The sequence below is a fragment of the Arachis duranensis genome, chromosome 2 (assembly GCF_000817695.3).
Source record: "Arachis duranensis cultivar V14167 chromosome 2, aradu.V14167.gnm2.J7QH, whole genome shotgun sequence".
In the NCBI taxonomy this organism is placed as follows: Eukaryota; Viridiplantae; Streptophyta; class Magnoliopsida; order Fabales; family Fabaceae; genus Arachis; species Arachis duranensis.
Window position 1 is genome coordinate 9,251,279 of NC_029773.3, and position 23,076 is coordinate 9,274,354.

General features: G+C 34.9%; 1 protein-coding gene and 1 non-coding gene across 3 annotated transcripts; both read right to left on the reverse strand.

Moving 5' to 3' along the window:
• Positions 1-6,680: 6,680 nt before the first annotated feature.
• Positions 6,681-6,840, reverse strand: LOC127745138 (U1 spliceosomal RNA). Its single transcript, XR_008006334.1, has one exon. It is a non-coding gene; the product is annotated as a U1 spliceosomal RNA (small nuclear RNA).
• Positions 6,841-15,856: 9,016 nt separating this feature from the next.
• On the reverse strand, positions 15,857-20,329 carry LOC107473381 (uncharacterized). Of its 2 annotated transcripts, XM_052256940.1 has the most exons (9): positions 20,140-20,329; positions 19,309-19,458; positions 19,018-19,111; positions 18,752-18,878; positions 18,322-18,435; positions 17,192-17,390; positions 17,057-17,102; positions 16,769-16,844; positions 15,857-16,489 (listed from the first exon to the last, which is right to left on the reverse strand). In XM_052256940.1, exons 3-9 carry the CDS (start codon positions 19,072-19,074, stop codon positions 16,284-16,286), a joined length of 825 nt encoding a protein of 274 aa, XP_052112900.1. In that variant the 5' UTR covers positions 19,075-19,111; positions 19,309-19,458; positions 20,140-20,329; the 3' UTR covers positions 15,857-16,283. The 2 variants fall into 2 exon arrangements, with proteins under 2 accessions (XP_052112900.1, XP_015948426.1); XM_016092940.3 differs by lacking the exon at positions 19,309-19,458.
• Between the last annotated feature and the right edge of the window lie 2,747 nt (positions 20,330-23,076).

Genomic DNA, 23,076 nt, shown 5'->3' on the forward strand with positions numbered 1-23,076 from the left:
GGAGTTGCTCGGAGTTATACCTCCTCCCAGTCAGGTTCAGAAGTACGCAGTGAACTGCAGCTGGTTTCAGGAGACTTTCGGTGAGTGCCCTGAGGATGCAGATGATGACACTGTGCGCCGATATGCCCGTGCGTACATCATGATGTTGTTGGGCATGCAGCTGTTTGCGGAGAAGTCTGGCAACCGCATTCACATCAGATGGCTGCCCTACGTAGCTAGGATGGAGGAGATGGGAACCTACAGCTGGGGTTCTGCAGCACTGGCATGGTTGTACCGGTGCATGTGCCGAGTGGCGAACAGACATGTCGTCAAGTTAGCGGGCCCGCTTCAGCTACTTCAGTCTTGGATCTTTTGGCGCTTTCCTCGGTTTAGGCCTGCAGGATATGAGGAGTTGAGCTGGCCGTTGGCCTCGAGGTACTATACTAGGCCTTATCTATTTCAATTTGACATACATCACTGCGTATTCATTAATATTCTATTGCAGGAGAGTGAACACATATTTCAGTAGATGTAACACATGTGTATGGTGCAAATGGTCAGGTTACAACCCTTCTGGGAGCGAGAAGGGTCCTAGAGTGCAGATGTGGAGGCTCAGGATAGACCGGTTACAGGACAGGGAGGTGAGTATGCTAGTTAACAAGTGTCCTTTTATAATCAAGCTTTTCTAGTTGTGTACTACAGTTGCCCTGACAAGGGTGAGTTCCTTTTGCAGTTTATATGGATGCCGTACAATAGCCCCGACGTACTTCAGGTTGTGCTTAAGCACAATTAAAGGAGAAGTTATAAAACCATGCTATTTCATTGAATAAATGTGGGTAAAAGGTCATAAAATCCCTTAAATCAAGCACAAGATAAACCCTACAAATGGGGTTTGTCAGTACAGCCCCCTCCGCATCCCGCCCTGAACATTGACTTTCTGATGTCCAAGGACGGGAGAGGCGGCGATCGATGGTTCCCGTCTACTTTGCAGAAGTGGCATCTCCTTTGGGACTCTCGTCATGACTGTGTACTAAGGTTCGACGTTGTTGCCGACCCTGGACCGTCGCATGCGTTCCTTGATTGGTGGAGTCAGCATGGGAAGAGGTTCTTATCTCCGGAGACGCAGTTGGGGGATCTTAGAGCAGTTTCGATTCTAGTTGAGGCCTCACAGCGGGGCCCGGGGCGAGTTCCTGACATGGATCGTCCTGAGGACGTGCCCGACAGGCGTAGGGTTGAGAGGAGGATGGGTGTGGGGACACGGCGGAGCCAGCGTGAGTGGAGGTGGCTTGATCACGCTGTGCACGATGATTACGACGCCGGTCCCGCTAGAGGCGGACGACGAGGCCAGGGAGGTAGGGCAAGGGGGCGTGCTGACCATGGGGACGATGACGATGATCAGCATGGGCACATTGTCGGGGGTGGTTTAGGGGCTGCTGCAGCTGCTGGTACTAGCACACAGGGTGAGGTTCATGCAGGAGAGTGGTATGGTACATGGATGGGTGACGGGGCTGACACAGGTGACGCTGTACTTGGATCAGGCCCTCTTGGAGATTACTTCGTTGATGTGCCAGCCGATGACCAGCCTGAGCAGGGGGGTACACCTTGGCGCATCTCGGGATCACAGTTGTCAGACTTTATTGGGTCAGACACGCTTGTTGGGGACTTCGGGAGTCCACGTTTCCTAGAGAAGATCACCGCCATCATGCAAGGGGATGTGACTCCCCGCAGTGGTGGTCAGACCTCAGGCACGCAGGCCCCGTTAGATGTTGATCTGAATGAGCCTCCATCCTCATCCGCTGGTCACCAGTTCTGTCTCGGAGGTACTCCTCCATCCGCCTTCACCGCTGCATCAGAGTCTGTCGCAGGGCTTTCGGCGGCACCCCTGCATGTTGCGCCACCAGCACAGCCTGCCCCACAGGAGGATGTGGATGACATCGAGGATGAGGAGCCGTTTATCCGCCGAGGTCAGAGGGCACGGGTAGCCCGTCGCTGTGGTACTGGCTCGCATCTGTTTAGATGATTGACGTTTCATGTATTTTGTACCCTAAAGTTCAATCATGTATGATAGTGATATGTACTTTTCTTGTTAAGTTATAGTCTGTTCACCTATGTTTTTTGTTATTTGTGTTGTCAGACCTTGACTATTTAGAATCAATGAATCATGAATTGGTTTAGTGTTTATTTTTACTTATTAAATTTTGCATATACGGAACATGTAGCAGTACTCATAATGAAAGAAGACATATTCATTACTACTCGCAACAATCAAAGTACAATGTATAAAGATCAACTAGTTACATACATGCTCAAACATTGCATCTAACAGAAAAACTTAAATGTAAATAATACTAACACTAACAACATGCGCACTAATGGCGGCCTGTCTGAGACGATCCTCCAACCTGTGGGCAACTACGTCGTGTGTGTCCGGGTTGGCGACATAGGCTGCACCTCTTTGGCCGACTCGGATCTGCCTCGTTCATATTCCTCCGTATCCTAGTGGATCTAGGACGACCCTCTCTCGCACGCCTCTTGTCCGGGTCTGGAATCACCGTGGGCCCGTCGTAAGGTGGCCAGAAGCCCTCCGGGATCGGAGGTGTGAATCCCATTCGATACACACTGAACACCGAGCTAATCTGATAGACGCTGTGAACGTAAGAGGTCCAGGTGACCCGTGAGTAGGCACAGCATGCAAGGGCGTGCTGACACGGGAAATGAAGAGCCTGGAAGTACCTGCAGTCACATGTCCGAGAGGCAAGTGATACTCTGTAAGTACCCAAGGAGAAAGAACCAGTCGGAGTGGTCTCTGCTACAGTGAACTCGGAGTTATCCCGGTCATACAGCGTCACCGTGAAGCACCTGGCCGTCTTCAAGTTGGCCTCAATACACTTCACCAAATGCTGACTGAATTGTTGTCCCGTTCCCATCTGGGCCTCAGCCTCTCTCCCCTTGCGAACAAAGAGTTCCGCAAGCCTACCATATGTTGCCTTCACCAGGGATGCTACAGGGAGATTTCTGACCCCCTTGAGGATAGAGTTCACACACTCGGAGATGTTCGTCGTCATGTGACTGAATCTCCGCCCCTCATCACGATGCTGAGTCCACAATGAGTAATCAATCCGGTTCGTCCACTCACACATCGCCGGATCTTCAGATCGCAGAATATCAAACCAGTAATCAAACTCAACCTCGGTCTTCGCATACGCCACGTTCACTAGGAGCCTCCTAGCATCTTTGCCCTTGAAGGTAAGGGCAAAATTAGCCGCTACGTGTCGTATGCAGAATGCACGGTACGCAGATGGCGGTAACCAACCGCCGTCAGGGGCCTCAAGCGCAGCCTTGATGCCGTTGTGCCTGTCCGATATAACCAGCAGACCGGGCTGCGGGGTCACGTGCTGTCGAAGGTGCGAGAGAAAGAATGTCCAGGACTCCACATTCTCACCCTCTACTAGTGCGAATGCGACAGGTAGAATGTTGGAGTTCCCGTCCTGTGCAATCGCGATGAGCAACGTTCCCCCATACTTCCCATAAAGATGTGTGCCGTCAATGCTGACTAGCGGCTTGCAATGACAGAATGCCTCGATGCACGGCGGGAAAGTCCAGAAAAGTCTGTGGAAGTACGCTTGAGACTTGTCCACCAGTCCTCCAACTCGAACCGGGCTCGTCTTAAGGACCGCAACACTACCAGGCATCGTCAGCTGGACACCCAACACCCACCTAGGCAGGTCGTTGTAGGACTCATCCCAGTCACCGTAGATGAGGGCAATAGATTTCTGCTTCGCCATCCAAACCCTCCGGTAAGTCGGCCTAAAACCAAAGTGCAGTGCCATAGCGTTCAGGAGCACCTTTATGCTCACGGATGCATCAGCCCTAACCATTGGCATAATGAACGCCGAAATCACATGATAATCCAAACTCCTGTGGTCACTCGAGATGGATTTGGCCAGGCAAGTGTGAGGTCCATTGTACCGTTTGACCTCCCATATGCCCTTGCGCTTCCGGAGACTCAGTCGAATCAACCATGTGCACCCATTCCCAAACTCGGAACACTTGCCCACATACCGGCGGTGATCGGACTCCACCACCTTGTACTGTACCCCTCGCCGGATGCTATAAGTCTTCACACTTAAAAGGGCCTCATCTTTATCCTGGAATTGCTGACCAACCACGAACTCTGTCAGACCAGCAGTCCCTTCCGCATCTCTAGCTCCGAATCCAACAGCGTGCCCTAAAACCCCCTCATGTCTCATGGCGTCCAACTCCAACGAGGAAAAATGTGGTGGATACTGCTGTGTGCCAGAGCTAGAACCACCTACCGCCAATGAAGGCCCATTCGCTCCAATATCATCAGCGGTGTCATCGTCAATCATATCCGGCTCGACGTCATCCTCCTCTTCATCACCCAAAAAACCGTCTCCAATGCCAACAGGTGCAACTCCCACTAAAGCATTCGGCAAATTTTTCCTTTCCACTACCTCGTCGCCTTCGGTGCCATTGAGGTCAACAGCAAATGACGTGGAGGCGACAGGTTGGACGACTGGTTCGTACACAGGGACGGAGGAGGAAGCAACGGCAGGCCGGGAACTAGAACCTGCTGCATTCGCTATAGTGTTCGTATTCCGATTCGAACCGCCGGAGCTGGATACCACATCCACCAGCCGTGCCAACAACTCTGGTGTCCTCACCTCCGGAAACTGCCGCCGACAAAGAAACATTACTTGCAAGTCGACATCATTATTAATCGTGAAGCAATCATACTTCACCGTATTCTATAGCACCGTGACTGGAATGCGATAGAAAAACTTCTTTACCCGCTTCGCACCTTTCAGACCAAGCTTCATTAGTACAGCGCTAACAAGGTCATCATAACTCGTCGTAGAAGTTACGATAATACATAGAGGATTCTTATCTGTGAACTTTACTCCGGAACGAGTTTTTCTATTGACAGATCCTCTGTGATGCACCAAAACCACAAAACTCTCCTCACTAGCCATCTTACTCCCTCTATTGAGACTAACTCACGTTTGGAACCATATATATACAGCTCAGTCTCAAACTAATTCGAACCGGTCTGGTTCGAACTATGATTTGTGTAATTTGAACCAAGCCGGTTCGAATTACACCAGAAGCGTCCCTCTCTATAATTCGAACCAAGTTGGTTCGAATTACATTCATTTTTAATTCGAACCAACCTGGTTCGATTTATTACCAACCCAAAACAACTAATTCGAACTATACTGGTTCGATTTACTCACAATTACAGTTCAAACTAGCCTGGTTCGAATTATATAAAAATCCGTTCTGGCTTATTGCTGAAACGATTTTTGCTTTGGCTTATTTACGTAATTTTTGTAGTCAGTTGGCTTATTATGGTTTTTTACCCTAAATTAGAGGTCCAGTAATTTTACAGTGCAAATTTTGTTTCCATTTATGGTGGATGACTCAAAGTTGGGATAGTGTTAATTGGGTTGGTCCATCTAAATTAAAATTTTAATTTGAAAATTGGTTAAATCAGGAGATAACATGTATGAAGAAAAAAAAAATTATTATATGTTTTGCTATTTTAATTTGTGATCTATTTGGAATTGTAGGAATCAGAGGGTGTTTAAGAATAATATTATCACATGAGAGAGTACTTGAGAACAAATACAAATTATTGTAAATAAACCTATGATATGTTGAGAATAAGAAAAGGAGAATTGGTAGTGCACAAATAGAACCTAAAGGATGTGAAAAAGAATGGATTTGGTGGTATTATATAATTATAGTCGAGATTTGAATGGTTTTTTTTTTTTGCAGACGAATACTTAACAACAAAAAACGGAGAATTGATATGCTTCATGAGGGATGTCATACTAGAAAAGATAAAAGGGGATGCTGTTTTGAAAGGAATAATTATGACAATCCAATTTTTTTTTGGAAGAAATGAATTTGAAAGAAGAGGAAATAAAAATAGTATTAGAAAATAGATGTGTGGTTGAGTGGATTAAAGGTAAGAATGAGACTGATTGGGAGCAAATATTCTTGAAAAATAAAATGATATCTAATAAAGAGATGTTCAAGAACTTGACCTTGAAATATAGAAGAATTCAAAATGAAAAGACAATGGGAGCTTACGGCTGATAGCAATCCGGCTAAATGGGTGTAATCGATCTTGTAGCAACAACAATTATAGAGTTCGACGATAATTTTGAGCATGAGAAGAAATAATTTCTAAGAAACTTTTGTGATGTTTTAGTTGTACGGTTGGATCTTAGTTCATCTTTAATGATAATGTTAAAGGAGACAGATTAAAAGTCCATGTAAACTTTTACTCTCCCTTTCGAGTCGAGTGGCAAACTAACAATCTAAAAAAAGAATATATAACCCTTGGAATCTCGAGTATAAAAAAATATTAATAAGTTAATTATCATTGAATTTGTATTTGTCAATTACCATTGCTAATGGTGACAATCTCTTGAGATAAAATAAAACCCATTAAATTATTTCATTGTATGTGAAATGTTGAAATATTTTAGGAGTTCAATGAAAAAAAAATTGGAATCATTACGGGTAACTATAAATCTACATAAATCTATTAACTCCTACATGAAAAGAAAAGAAAAAAAATGTTATTTCATTGAATGCAAAAAATTGAAATTCAAAAAATGGAAATTTAATGTAAAAAACAATTTTATCATTCACATTAAACTCAATTTAGATAGGGACCGCGCGAACGCAGGTCCCCACTACCACAAATTATGACGTAGGCTCCACCACTTGGGTAGACCTTAGGCGAGCACCCTTCCAAAGTGCAATGAAAGTCACCAGCCTAGGTCATGGGTCTTTTTGTTCACCCATTGACCCCGTCCAGGTAAGTATCCTTAAATTGTTATAGTGTCTCGCTTTTTATAGCGTCTTGTAGACTTTTCATACTCTTCTTCACTCGATGTGGGACTTCAATGCCAGACATATTGCCTTTTGCCTCATGCTCTCGACGTGGGACTAGAATATTTTATTCAATGAACCCAATAAATAGTTGGTTATTAGTCTCTAGTTGAAGTGATTTTCAGTAATACAATGTGAAAAAGAAAACTTTCACATTCTAAGAATGACAACATATTCAGAAGCCAGAAGATAAGAAAAACAAAATTACAAAAACGAAGTATCTGAAGAATAAAGAGAACAATTTTTTCAAAACTTATCAAATGATATCATATTTATTATTTTAGATGTTTATATTTGTACTAGGAGAAAAAAGAATTAGAATATGCGGAGTCTTGCATTGATCAAATCAAATACTTAAAAAGCATATCTTAGATTACAATTTTTTTTCATTAGGATACATTAATTTATTTATTTATCTATTCTTATCTTAGGTCATATTTTCATAGTTCCACAAAGTTCACTAACGGACATTTTTATATACTTTAGTGACAATCCAATTCAAGTACATATTGTTCTTCCTAATTAACAAATACCTTCAAAGTTAGTTATATTAGGTTTATTTCATAATGATGATTAAATTGTATCCTTAACCTATAAATTAACACTTTTCATTGTACACTCACATAATTAATAGGGCAAGTTATCAAAATAAATTGTTTGTAAATCAATGTTATCGAAATACAACTTTTATACATTGAAGACGCAAATGCAACTTTCATAAATCTATAGAAACCGCGAGAGAGGGATAGCGGATTAGGTAATATACATAAACCACGAGAGGAAGTATAGCGGTTTACATTATAACACACCAAAGAAGAAACCGCGGCACCCCTCCAGCGGATTCTTCACGAATTCCTAAACTGCATAAACCGCGGTAGGAACTTATTATCTTAAAAGTTTTTATAGACACAAACGTTTGATTGGACGACAATAAAACTCATTCAAATTAATTATTTGAGTTGCATCTAACATGCTAATTTCACAGTTTGCAACTGGATGGTTTACATAAAACATGCTCAATTATATTAGACAACGTATCATGATGAGGTTCCTATTAGTATTCCCAAAGCCTGGTGTAGAGAATTCATTCAAATCTGCCACTGCAAAGTTTGAAAAAATGAAAATAGACTACAGTAAATTGCCACAAACTCTTCAGTTTGATTGAGAAATTATTGATATTTTTTAAGAGAAGTTATTATAAGTTTTGTGTGGAACATATAGGTTTGGAAAAGAAAGGTGAGGCTGACAATGTTGATGATGAAGAAATGGCAGTAGCTGAGACTAATAATAATGATGAAGAATGGGATGCTTATGCAAAATTTGATCTGGTAATTGTTATTTATACTCTGTGATTTTTAAGTGTTTCTCAATAGGTTATATTATCGATGGCTTTTGACTTTTAATTTGTGTTGTTGACTCTTGTTGTAGGTTGGAGATTGTGAAATGCCTCTGCCGCCTCATTCTAGTATCCTTTTATATGTAAACTCTAATTTTTCATGTTTAATACTCAACTCTCATTATTGGTTATTGCCTGGCACCGATTTAATACGAAAGATAAATCATAGTGCACTACCATTTTCTTCTAATATCATGTTTAATATATATGTGTGAAGATGTTGTGGGCACTTTTGAGTTCCTTTATAATGATTAGATCTCAGCATGGAGAATCTTTCAAGAACTCATTTACAGGAGCTTTTTGTTAGCTTTTCCTCTAATGAAAATGACAATAACAAAGCACATGAGATAGGAATTGATGAAGAGTATCAGATATACCAGGAAGACAGTGACAAAAATAACTCCGATGAATGATTGTTGCTTCTATATAAAATTGGCAGATGCACGTATCTCCTAGAATATTTTTTCATGTAAAGCAGTAGAGTGGTAGAAAGAGAATAATGACAATTGCATAAACCGCTATACCCCTACCGTGGTTTATGCAATTTAGGAATTCATGAAGAAACTGCTGGAGGAGTGCCGCGGTTTCTTCTTTGGTGTGTTATAATGTAAACCGCTATACCCTCTCACGGTTTCTATAGATCTATGAAAGTTGCATTTGCATATGTAATGTTTAAAAGTTGTATTTCGGTAATATTGGTTTTCAAACAATTTATTTTGGTAACTTGCCCTAATTAATAACATCAAATTTATTTTTAGATTATTATCATAAATTCTAAACTCAACAATTGATGTACACTAATTATTATTGACATAAAGACCTAATATCAAATATTACTTAAATCATGGGATAAGTACTTTTTTCGTCCCTAAGGTCTGAGATGAAAATCAAAATCGTCTCCGATCTTTTTTTCTTATTAAAATCATCCTCAATATTACAAAACGTTATAAAATTGTCCTTTTCTACTTCAATTTATTATCTTGACCAAATTACCCTTAATAATTAATAAAAATAATAATAAAAATAAAAATAAAAACAAAACAACAACCCCCCAAACTCCCACCCCGTCTCCGTATCTCTTAAGTTTCTGGCCTCCCATCCCCTTCAATTTTTGGCCTCCCATCCCCTTCTTCCTACCCCTCTCTTCGGAACCCCCTTCCCAACCACAACCCCAATTCTTCTTCTCTCTCTTTCCACCACCGTACCATCTCCGTTCCCGCCTCCTTTTCCACCTTCTTCTTGTGATTTTAAAGCAAAGTTGGTTGTGGGTGTGAGTGGATGCAGTATTCAAGTATGAAGCTCCAAATGCGACGAACCCTTTCCAACACAGCGTGTACCTGTTTTTGAATTTGTGGAGCTTCATGAATTGCGACATTAAGAAGGCGAAGAGGGTGGCTAAAGCAACGCAAGGAGGAGGAGAAGGATTCAAGTCCGTGTTGAACAAGTGGCAGCCTTACTACTTTGCTTGCAATGAGAAAAATGGCTTCCATTGCAACAATGGTCTCATGAAGTTTGCTATTTTCCCAATGATTCGCTCATTCTGGTCTTCTCCGTGATTATCAAATTCTTACCTTATTATATCTTCAACATGAATTAACTTAAATAAAGCGAGTTCAATTTATTCTTGCATTGTGGTATATTTTAGATTTTATATATTTGTTATGTGATTCTCATTACCAAGATATATGTACTAGTGGTATTGATGAGAAGCTTGCTTGTAATAATAAAAACAAGAGATTTGCAATTTTTATTTTAGTGCATAGTTTGCGGGTGGAGAATTTTTGGTTATTACTGTTGTTAATGGTAAGGGTGTGGAGGATATTTTGTTTAATGAGGGAAGAAGAATTGGGGTTTTGGGAAAGAAGAATGGAATGGGACAGGGAAGAGATATCCGGGTGGGGGTGGGCGTGGGCGTGGGGGGTGGTTTTTTGTTTTTGTTTTTATTATTTAGTATTATTTTTATTATTTGTTAAGGGTAATTCGGCTAAAAAATAAAATTGAGGTAAAAAAGGACGATTTTAATATTTTATAAATTTTGTAATGTTGAGATGATTTTAATAAGAAAAAAAGGTTGGGACGGTTTTAATTTTCACCTTAAACCTTAAGGACGAAAAAAGTACTTAACTCTAAATCATATATAACCAAAAGTGTCTTATAAAAGTTTATTGTAATCAAATAATAAAGATAATAATTATAAGGACAAAATAGTTATTGTGTAATTGAAGAATATATAATTAAATAGAGCTGTGAAGTTGCAAACAGAGATATTATCATCATTGATCTAACACAAATAGCTCATGAAGCCTTTTGGAGTTATACTTATGCTAATACTCAATCAAAATCATATTTAATACCTTCTAAATTCGATAATATTTAATTAACTAGTTTAGTAGAGAGACACAAAAAAAATTAGTTTAGTAGAGGCTACAAGTACACAGACCTCTGCTGTTGTCACAAATTATGACATAAACTTCACCACTTGGGTAGACCCAAATGCAATGGAGGTCGTTATGGCCTTGTTGATCACCCATTAACCCCATCCAAGTATATTGGAAATATTGTCATGTCTTTTCTTTTTACAGTAAATATCATTTTTGTTCCCAATGTTTGGTGTAAGTCCTAAAGTTGTTTCTAACGTTTCAATCGTCCTATTTAAGTTTCTAACGTTTCAAAATTGACTCAATGTTGTCCTGCCATTATGGATCCGTTAACAGAATTGATGGCGGGACAAAATTGAGACGATTTTGAAACGTTTGGGACTTAAATAGAACGAAAACGTTGAGGACAAAAATGATACATAGAAATAAATTTAATTTTATCTTTCAATAATATTAATTTTTTTACTGCACATAGTATTCAATTATTTTTTAATCACATTTAAGTAAATTACACTTAGTCACGTTACTTTCATTCTAAATAAATTTATTTTTTATAATTTTATACTTAAATAATGTAATTTTTTTATAAATAAATAAACTTTACACTCTCATTCTAAATAAATAATGTAATGCGATTAGAATGAAAGTGTAAAATTATAAAAAAATTATAAGTAATATGATTAACTAATGAAAGTAAAATTACATTATTTAGAATGAAAGTATAAAATTTGTTTATTTATAAAAAAATTACATTACTTTAAGTGTAAAATAATAAAAATAATTAATTTATTTAGAATAAAAGTGTAAAATTATAAAAAAATAAGTAATGTGATTAAGTAATGAAAATAAAATTACATTATTTAGAATGAAAGTGTAAAATTTATTTATTTATAAAAAAATTACATTATTTTAAGAGTAAAATTATAAAAAAATAATTTATTTAGAATGAAAGTAATGTAATTAACTGTAATTTACTTAGATGTGATTAAAAAATTATGTACAGTAAAAAATTGATATTATTGAAGGATAAAAATAAAATTTATTTCAATACAACTATTTAAGTCCCTAACGTTTCAAAATCATCCCTAACGGATCCCTAACGGCAAGACAATATTGAGTCAATTTTAAAATGTTAGAGACTTAAATAGGACGATTGAAATATTATGGATAACTTTGTGACTTATTCCAAACATTAAAAATAAAAAAAAAATACTTTACTCTTCTTTTTATATTGCATCACAACTTTCTTAAAGGTATATTTTCCGATGTGGCACATCAGTATAACGTGTCTTTTTTCCATCATAAGTTTTTCAATAATAATACCATTTAACAATTGATTTAGAGTCTCTCAAGAAATCAAATCCCAAGAACTAGCATACTGTAGTCTCAAGAAAATGGAGCCATAAACACTGTATACTGATTTCAAACATTTTTTTTTATTAAAATACCAACACTTGTGTTGTTTCCGTATACAAAAATAGTTTCTGTATTCTTTAAAAAAATTTAACTTGAAAAAGAGTCGATTTTGTGATAGTTTTTTCAAATTTTTAGTTTCAGGTATTATTAGATTTGAAGTTCGATAATTTTTTAATTAGAATGCATAACTTTTGAGTCCTATGGGATATAAAGAAATATTAAATAAATATTAATAAGTTAATTATTATTGAGTTTGTTGATGGTGACAATTTCTTTAGACAAAATAAATAGCGTTCTGGATCTAGTTGAAGCTGTTTTACTTACCCACCCATATTAAACAGTTTCATTGTATGCAAAATATTAAAATACTTTGGTGAGTCCAATAGAAAAATAAATTGTAATCACTATGGATAATAATAATTATACTAAGGAACAGTTTCATGGTATGCAAAATGTTAAAATATTGAACAAGTTAAGTTTTAAAATAATTTTTGAGATTTATGTTATATATTAAAATTATTTTTGAGATTTTAATTATACTAATTATATTATTGAAATTGTTAAAAATACATCACATTAGTTTCTAATCTATTTTCTGTTAATGGTGTGCTGATGTAGTTTGATGACCTAAATTATTAGTAACACGTGTAACTTCATAGTTTGACCATGTGTAATGATATGATGACAGATTGATCAGTGACACGTGACATACTGACATAGATGATTGTGTCATGTGTCACAATACTATTTGGCCATATGTCAGCTTGTGTTGTAACATTATGCATCCACATGTCATTCATTATGTCATTATTGTAAATGCACTAAATTGGTCTCTGAATTTGCATTAAATAACTTATTTTAGTCTCTAAAATTGAATGTCATGCACAAAATTAATTCCTTTACTAATTTTTTTCTTCTTTTTGTTATGAATTCAAAATTCTCATTATTTTTTAATGCGCTACTTTTAATTATATTTTTTTACATATTTTTTAAATACAAATACTTTTGATAAATATTTTTAAGATTTTAGTTTTAATTATATAATTTTTTCATAATAATTTAATACTGATAACTACCCAACGTGAAATAACTTTCTATGCAATAAGAAAAGAAACCACACGCTCACTTCAGATAAGATCATTAATTCAGATGACTAAGTTATCATTTTTCTTATAAATATTTCAGCAAATTCAAATATTTTTCAACCCAATTCTTACATAAATCAACTTAAACTCTCACTGATTTAGGCATCAGAATTCCTTAGAGATACATCCAATTACCATCTTAAAGCTGACGTAAAGGCACTTCAAGCACTCTTACTGCTATCTTTGATTTCTTTCATTTAGTCCATTTACACACAACTAATTTAAAGTATGCCTTGTAACAATGATTATGTTATTTAATAAAAGAATTATATGATTAATTTAAAAAACATATTTTATAACTCTCAAAGACCTGTATTTCATAGAGACCTAAAAAAATGTGTATTTTAATTCTAGATTTTTAGTTAAAAATACGTGTATTTTTTTACGAAAATAAAAAAATGTGGTTAATCAATTATGTAATTTTTTTTAAATAACATACTTATATATTACAAAATTTATCAATATTAAATTATTGTAGAAAAAATTATATAATTAAAACTAAAATTTTGAAAATATTTTATAAAAATACTTGTATTTAAACGACATGTGAAAAAATAGAATTTAAATTAGTGCATCCAAAGACATTAAGAATTTTGAATTAAAAAAATAAAAAAAAAACTTATAAAGAGACTAATTTGGTGTAGGACATTCAATTTTAGGAACTAAAATGAGTCACTTAATGCAAAGTCAGGGATCAATATGGTGCATTTATAATGATGACATAATGCATGACAGTGGATATTTTCCGACATGTGGCACAAGATGACACAGCCAAATAGTATTGTGATATGTAGCACGCTCGTCCACGTAAGCATACCACGTGTCACTGATCGACCCATATCATATCATTATACATGGCTAAACTATGAAACACGTGTTACTAATGATTCACATCATCAAGCCACGTCAGCATGCTATTAACGGAAAATGGGTTCAAGACTAAGTTGGACACTTTTGCCAATCTTAAGAACATAATTGATGCAAGACGTTGGGGTTTAACTCTGAGTCCAATAGAAAAATTGTAATCGCTATATGTAAGGGGTGAAAATGGGCTGAGCTTAGCCGAGCTTTTGTTTTGACGAGCCTCTCCCATATTATAAATAGATATCCCAAGTCTAGACCTGTTATTTCTCATAGTTTTTTTTTATTTGTTTAATGTTTGATTATCCCATGAGTCTATTTGAAAAACCTATTTTATGAATTAAAGCTCAAAACAATACACTTCAAAAATTTAAATTAACATTAAATACATTCTAAAATTTATAATTCATAATTTACAAAATATAATTTTTTTATATAGGGCAAGTTACTTAAATAAATTGTTTAGAAACCAAATTTATCAGATTGAAACTTTTTAATATAGTAGGCAAAATTACAACTTTTGTATAGATATAGAAACTGCTAGTGGTTTCTGAAAAAATTTTGCTGACCAAAAATCACGAGTGACTATATCGGTTTCTGAAGGAATACTACTTTGCACGGATTGAAGGTTTGAAATCATTACTATAATATAACATAATATTATTATATGTATAACTTGGTATGTCCAAGCATGCAACTTTTTAACCTCAAGTTATGATATAGGCTCCACCATTTAGGTATACCTTAAGCGAGTACCCTTAAAGTACAATGAAAGTCACGAACCTAAGCCATGGGTCTTCTTGATCATCCATTGGGACATCAATACCATATATCTTGCCTTTTGTCTCATGCTGTTGCTCTGGAACTTGAATATTTCATTTAATGAAAACAATGAATAGCTGGTTATTAGTCTCCAATTAAAGTGATTCTCAGTAATAGAAAATGAAAAAAAAAAAAAAACTTCACATTCTAAGAATGAAAACATATTCAAAAGCCGAAAGACAATGTTATTTTCGCCAAAACCTTTCATCGATAGCAAAAAGGGTACAGATGAAAGAGACTGTAGTACATTATAGGAACCGAAAGTAGTTGAAGCGTGAAGTAGTAGAAACGAAAATGAATCCAAAGGACCAAAAATGAAGTAGTTTAAGAACGAAGAGAATCGTTTTTATCAAAATTTATTAAATGATACCATACTTATCATTTTAGAGGTTTATGTTTGTACCAGTTAAAACAAACAGAATCTATTGTGTCTTGCATTGGTCAAATCAAATGCTTAATTAGAAAGCACATATTAGGTCATAAACATTTTTTTATCAGAATAAATCAATCTATTTATTTTGTCTGTTCTTATCTTAGGACATATTTTTCATAGTTCCACAAAGCATTGATTAACAAACATGTTTATCTACTTTAGTGATATTCACAACAATAGCACATTAGAATTGACATTAAAAAAGACTGATTTTTCAATATATTTCTTATAATTCATATATATATATAAAAAGAAAATATTCTTGATACATAAACATAGCAACATTATTTTAAAATTTATTAGTCATTATTATATAATCATTATTTGTTAAATTCTGCCAAATGTTAAAAAACAAAAAGGTACATTCTAATACGTAATTTCTAATTTGGCTTTGACAACAAACTCGGTTAAAACCCCTTGTCATTTTATAAGTTTCTACAATTTTAATTTTTTAAAAATAATTTTACCTGCAACACCAAGCCCTATGGTGATGATCAAGTTTAAGCGACAAAACTACAATGTTTTATTAAATATTAACCATTAGATCCAGTCGGTAAAAAGAACTTGTGATCTGAATTTACTGAAATATTTATGTCTATTTTTTTTTAACTGAAATATTTAAAGGTAAACACACTTCATATTTTCCTTTTTGGCTATCAAAGTTGAGAAATTTTGACATATCCTCATGCTAATATTTACACATATATGTACATTATGGTGAACTTTTCCTGTGCCTTTGCAGCTTAGCTTCTGCCTCCAATAAATAGCTAACAAGGCAACAAGGGAAGAACAGAACATATCGTTATACCAAAGTGGATTAGATTGGAAGAAAAAACAAAAGGGCCTATAAGGCCATAATTCCCCTGTAAAGCATGAATTCCACATATTATTCAGGAACTCCAGCTCAAATGTTTGCCTTCAATAGTTCAATCTTCATTATCCTCGTTGTCGTCCAGAAGTAGTTGTTGCAGCTCCTGGTCATCCATTTCATCCTCTCCGCATCCAGTTTGTTTATAAAAATTTTCTTTCTGTTCGTTCCAGTCGTCAGTGATCTTTTTCACAACATCTCCTATGAGTTCCTTATCTTCTGATAGGTGCTTTATGTTTGTAACATCTAAAACATTACTTGCTTCTTCATCAGGGGAAGAAACCAGAAGGAAAAAAGAAAAATTCAAAATCACATAAATATAACACAAGTTACAAAAATCACCATGCCAAAGAGAATGTAGAAACAGAAGGAAAAAATGGTTAAGAATGAAATAGCCATGTTTTCTTCTTGATACAAGTTATATTATACACTGGCCTGGGTTGTAGGCCTTTTCCTCTGATAGGATGTCAAGAAAAAAAATGAACACTGGACTTTCAAAACCTTCAACCTATACAATGATGCAGAAAGAAAAGGGAGAAATACCTGCAATGGCTACATTCTTGGCCTGGGCATATTCGGATGACATTTTCTGCAGCTTTCCAAGGTCAACTTCCATGCCCTGGCAAGTCAAAAGTCAAAAGGAAGTTAACTTTTAAATACTTTCGAATGCTTTTACTTGTGCTCAAAGCCTCAACTCAAGCTGGAGGAATTAGTTAGTACAAAAAGCATGTTATACAATTTGCGGATAACTATTTGATCTATTTGATCTAATCGTAAAACAGGAAGGACATTGGATAATTTTTGCGAGTCACAAAGCACCTAGATACTTACAAGGTCCATGTGAACATAGTTGTCAATTGGTGTGCTATGAAATAATCTGTCAGGAATGGGAAAACATCAACACAGTGAGTTGCTATATAGCCACACTATCATGAATTTAGTATCAGTGTAATATGGTTTGTTTACTTTTCATATGCAAGTTTGATACGAGCATTCTGCAATTGTTGTAGTTCGTTAACTGTCTCTCTGACGGAATCCTCCGTTAAGTCAACAGCACCAAAAAGGAACATGTTTCTACCCAACATTCTTTTTACCAAAGTTGGTACCACTTTAATATCGTTTGCTTTTGCATCCACCACAAGGGTTCTGAGTTTCTTTACCTCTCCTGTGTACATGGACACACTTAAGCATTTTTTTTTTTTTAAATGTCAACAATTATTAATAGAAAAAATGAGGGGTTAAGAAAGGTGTGAAGCACCAAGTTGCACAATACACAACAAATAAAAATTAAAAGGGGCTGTTTTCAGTAATAGATCAATTTGATGACGCTCGTGCTTTATTAGATAAACACTGATAAAAAACATATAAGAAAAGACATATGCATGAGCCTATTCTGTTAACAACATAAAACAACAGTAGAGCCTGTTCCCACAAGAGGGGCTCACTTACATGGATTATATGATGCAAGTATGGTGCAAAAGAATAAAAAGACAGTGAAGAGGTTGACAACTTCATATAACACCTCACTAAAATTCATCAGCACAAATCAAACATGTTATTGGCCATGATATAGGTGATGATGATAAAAAATGAAAAAAAGTTTTGATCTATCTTTAAACCATAACTCCACAAAAGTGCCCTATATTGAATAGCTAAGTTCTGCATTATGCAAAAATTTTCCCTTTTGAGGAAGTACACAAGATGCCAGAACAAAAGCATGTGTAATATTCTGTATTATATGACATTATGATTATGAGTACTAAATGACAAATTGTAATCCTACGAAATCACACACACGCACAATTGCAAAAACGAGTTTAGCTCATTAAACTCAATTGCATAAATACAAAATCACAATCAAGCAGTTCTGGATAAATCAACTTTTCTCAATCACTAATTCACTACATTAATAAAAAAATAGAATTTGATAAGTATAGAAGAAGCTACAAGGCTGGAATTTGAATTGTACAATTCACAAATAGATCATTGAAAATATTAAACGTGTTCTACAAATACCAAGTCTTTGACGATTCAAAATGCATCAAATAACATTAGATCCATTAATCATAATCATTTAAGCTTAGAAATTAACATACCAAGGGATAGATAGACTTTGAAAGGAGGTTTAAATGGTTGAGTCTCATAAAGACAGTAGAGGCAATAAAGGCCGCCCAATCTTTGTGATAAAGAAGCAGTACCACACATGTAACCTGCATAGGAACATAAAGAGAGTTTGTATACTAAAATAAAGACATAAAGCTAATAAAGTGAAATTTTCTACGCTTGAAAATGTGATAATCATCACACAGTATTGGGATTTTCATAGATATATAAACTTTAGTTTAAGTTTGCATCTCTTCCATTTTACATTTGTGACTTCTACTTGTGGAATTTCTATCAGGTCTTGGCACAAAATAAAACCATTAAAAACACAAATCACCAACAACATTGATTGAAAATTCCAAATTTAACAAACAAGCTTGTATTTCTGTTTAAAACAGTTACCATGGAATCTAAAACACTTACTTATACATTGAGCATACAGAGATTGCATGAAGAAGGCAAGGTTGCTAGCAGGACTAGATTCATAAATGTAGGAGAACTTCTTAGAAAGCCATACTCTCTTCATATCAGCCAAAGTAGTTGACTCATTCTGCGAATTCCAGAGTAAAAATTATGGCTAACAAAATATAATTAAAAAAAAACCCTAAAGATTGCAATTTGCAAGCACCTTGAACTTACAAACAAAACCAACACAGGAAGTAAACACAGGTCAAATATTTTAACAATACCTGAGTGAATTCACCAATTAGTTCATCAATGTCACGCTTGAAAAAATCAATATTCATAGTGATAGGAATTCAAATTGGGCCTGAAAACTTGCACCTGAAGCCATTAACAGAAGATAAGATATAATATAACATCACAAAGGTTATGAACATTGTAACGAAGACACCAAAAGTAACTAGAATATGAAATCAGAAATTTCAGAACCAGTAATCACAAGAAGGAACAGCGCAAAACTCATGCTAGAATACACAAATAAATAAATACTATAAAATGGAGAAAAGGAGAAGACCTACCTGCCACGAAGTAACAACGAAAGGCAATGACCGACTAAGAGAGAAGGTTCCATCAGAACCGAACCGGTAATCAACCCGGTCATATGACCGGGTCACCGGATCACTGGTTCAACCAGTGGATCACTGATTCACCCGGTAACCCGGTCATAACTAAAAAATTAAAATAATGTCTTAAAATTTAGATAAAATAATAATCACAAAATTAACTAAATATCATAGCTTAACTTTAACCTTAAGAGACATTATTGGTTTAATGGTTTATAATTCTTAAACCAAACATAAAAATTAAAATATATAAAATGTACAATTCTCAATTGAAATACCAAAAAAAAGGTAAATGAATATACACCTACAATATTACAAAAGAAGAAAAGAAAATGAAACTACAACCTAGATAAGAAATTAAGAATTAATGAACTACACCATCAACCAGCTTCACTCTACGGTAATAATCCTTGCATTCAAACATGTGGGAAAGAAGTAGCAAAATGTTCTTTGGGGTTCCCATTACACTGATGCTGAGGTGGAACATGGTAACAAGGCTCAGGTGACTAGTCCCTAAGACAAGGCGGAAAATGTGTTTCATTACTTACTATCCTATAAAGTAGACAATGAAGTAGTCACCAACACATCACATAAACTTGCTCAGGTTAACAGCAACAACTCTAAAATTTGCTCAGGTTCACCGAAATTAACATTGAACCAGAGAAAGAACAGCAATAACAACTCTAAAAACTAAATAAAACAGCAACAATCACATTCAACAACCACCAGATTCACTGAAATCAACATTGAACTAGAGAAAGAAGAGGGTCGAAAACTGGAGCTCACCTGGTTGAGAAGACGACCACCACCACCACCCGAGGGAGAAGATGCTGCTTCACTGGTTCCGACGAAGCGAACGCAGGGGCACGGTGAGACACCGAGAGAGCGACGAGGTGAGGGGAGAGACGAGAGAGTGACGAGGTGAGGTTGAGGGGCTGCCGACGCCAAGCTCGAGAGAGCAGAGAGACGAGGCTGGCTGGGGGTTTCAGAAAAAAAAAATAAAATAAAATAAAAATAAATAATAAACCTGACCCGCACCGGGTTGGATTAACCGGCCGGGTCATGTGTTCGCATAAAATCCGTCGGGTCAAACCAGATTTTGCCGGGTTTGTTATATGGACGGTTTAATAAGTGGTTCGGTTCGGCTAAATAATAAAATTTTTGGTCGAACTGACTAGGTCGAGCCGGACCTGATAACTATGTTTTTAGCTAGGGATGCACATGGGTCGGGTGAAACCGGGTTTGATGTGACTTAGATCCGATCCGAAATATACACCGGGTCTATTTATTAAACCCGAATCCGGCCCTAAATCTGATGAAACCAATACACTTTCGGGTCACAATTATACCGGAGTAAAAATCGGGCCGTTAACATTACATTACGTTGATACTTTCTTGTAAGCTAACATGTAAAAATATCCAAATTTCCAAGACTCCAACCATTATTTAACATGGTAAAATTTACTTAGAAAAATATAAAAAGAACCAACCCTTCTTCAAAATTAAAGCATAACCACAATCAATACTAATATTGTCTAATAATACCAAATATTTAAATCAATATAAATAATACAATATTATGCATTAGTCTAAAGTCTTATGCATTCTAAACATAAAACATTAACTTATAATCTTGTAATGACTGATAACACAAAATATTAAGGTTTACAATATTTAAATTTCACATAAGAATAGTCATGATCCATCACTAATAATACAAAATATTAATTGTATATGATGACCGAGTCACCAGACCGACTTCGGGTGATCCGAGCCATAACTCGGGTCCGATCCGAAATAATAACCGACTCTATTTTTGAGATCCTTACTTGGTCCTAAATCCGATAAAATTACACTAAATTAACTCCTAAAGTATTTGGGATCGAGACGGACCAGATCATGTGCATTCCTATTTTCAGCTAACGGACAAGATAGAACGAATAGAGATGTCAGACAGCGAAAAAAATACGAAGAAGTGCCTGATGGTGACGCCGTGACGGTGACGGTAACGGAGGCACGGTAAAATTTTTGGGACAGTGTGTTTTACATGTTGGGATGCCCAGTTACTTTGTTTAGCCTATTGGGCTTACTTTTGTTTTGTTAGGCAAGTGTAATCTATTTGTGTCCTTATGTTTTTATTAGGATTTTAGTCTTCGGCCATTGAAAAACAAACAAAAGAACACATTTGGGTGATCTTATGTAAAAATTTGAATACTGAATTACCAAACAAAAAAATTGAAATTTTTATTCCAGAGTTTTGAAAGTTTTGTTCAACACTTTTTTTGTTTAATAACAATTTCATAGTAATATAAAGTTCTAGTGGAGGTTTACCAAAAAATATTTTTAACAGAGACTAAGTTTTTTTCAGGCTTTTTTAAATACATTTTTATAAATAAATATCTACATAATTAATTAATAGTATCATAAATTCCTAAAAATAACTAACAATAATTACAATTCTAAATTAAGCTCTAAATAATAATGGTAGGACTAGCAATGTATTGGGTAAGAAAAAATTTAGATTTTATTTTAAATTTTAGTTCTATTCATGTATTTAAATTATTTTTAAAATTCAACTTTATTTTATCTGCAAATTCTAACCACGTTGCACCCTAAAGTTTTTTTTATCTAACTTTATCTACAATAATTTTTTTTAATCAAATAAAAAATACAAAATAAAATTCATATTAAAATTAAAGCAATAAAATTATAATGAAATCTATGTTAAAATGAAAGGAAGTAAGTTTCATCTTTATCAACTTTATTATTTGATTTTCTATGGTATTTCTTAATCCAACAGGCCAATGACTATTTCGTCGCATATTGGATTTAAGGGTTTGTTGTTGACGAATGAGTTGTTGCATGCGTAAAGCGCAACTAAAATTGAAATATTAAGACTCAGTATTATGTTTAGCGGCCAGATACTAGAACTAAAATTTCAATCTTGGAATAAAATTTCAATCCTTCCAGTACCTCTAAAAAATAGAAACACAAAAGACTAAAATTTCTAGGAATAGATACTAAAACTTTAACAATATTTTTTTTAATAACTAATAGTTTTTTAGTAAATATTCTTATTTTATCTCCATATTTATCTTAAACCAAATAGGATATTAAGACATAACTCAATCATTTACACTTTACACCAAACATAATACAGAAACTAATATTTAGTCTTAATTTTTTAGTTTATGTTTCTTAGGCTCAATTTTCCTTCTAAATAATACCACCTAAAAGACATCTAAATAAAATTTGCTTCTTTTCTTTTCCTTTTTGCTAATAATATTTACTTCTATTTGTTTATGATGAAAATTTAATTATTTTTTATAATTCTTTAAATGATATTAAATGTTAAATTTTGATTTTCCACAATAACAATGGATAAGAAATAAATTCTCAATTAAATAAATTAATTTCATAAAATTTATACAAAAATTAAATTTAAATAATTTTTTTCTTTCACTTAATCACAAAAAAAAATAAGAAGAAAATTTTCAACTTAATTTCAACCCAAGAGTCATTCCCACTACATATGCTTTACATAATGAGACTCTCCTTATAGTCATAGAATTATTCGTTGTTCGTCTTTTTTAGTTATTTTAATGTATCTACAAGTGTGAAAACTAAAATATCAAAAATACTATTAAAAATATTTAAAGATCAATAAAAATAGTTAAATAAGTAAATAAACAATTAAAAATATGTCAATTTTCAGATATATTT

Excerpts from the sequence above, each read along its gene's own strand:
- LOC107473381 (XM_016092940.3), bottom strand. The coding sequence starts at position 19,074 with ATGAATATTGATTTTTTCAAGCGTGACATTGATGAACTAATTGGTGAA. Across the intron at positions 18,436-18,751 it reads TCTGTATGCTCAATGTATAA|GTTACATGTGTGGTACTGCT; the intron begins GTAAGTGTTTTA and ends GTTCCTATGCAG. Across the intron at positions 17,103-17,191 it reads ATCAAACTTGCATATGAAAA|ATTATTTCATAGCACACCAA; the intron begins GTAAACAAACCA and ends CATTCCTGACAG.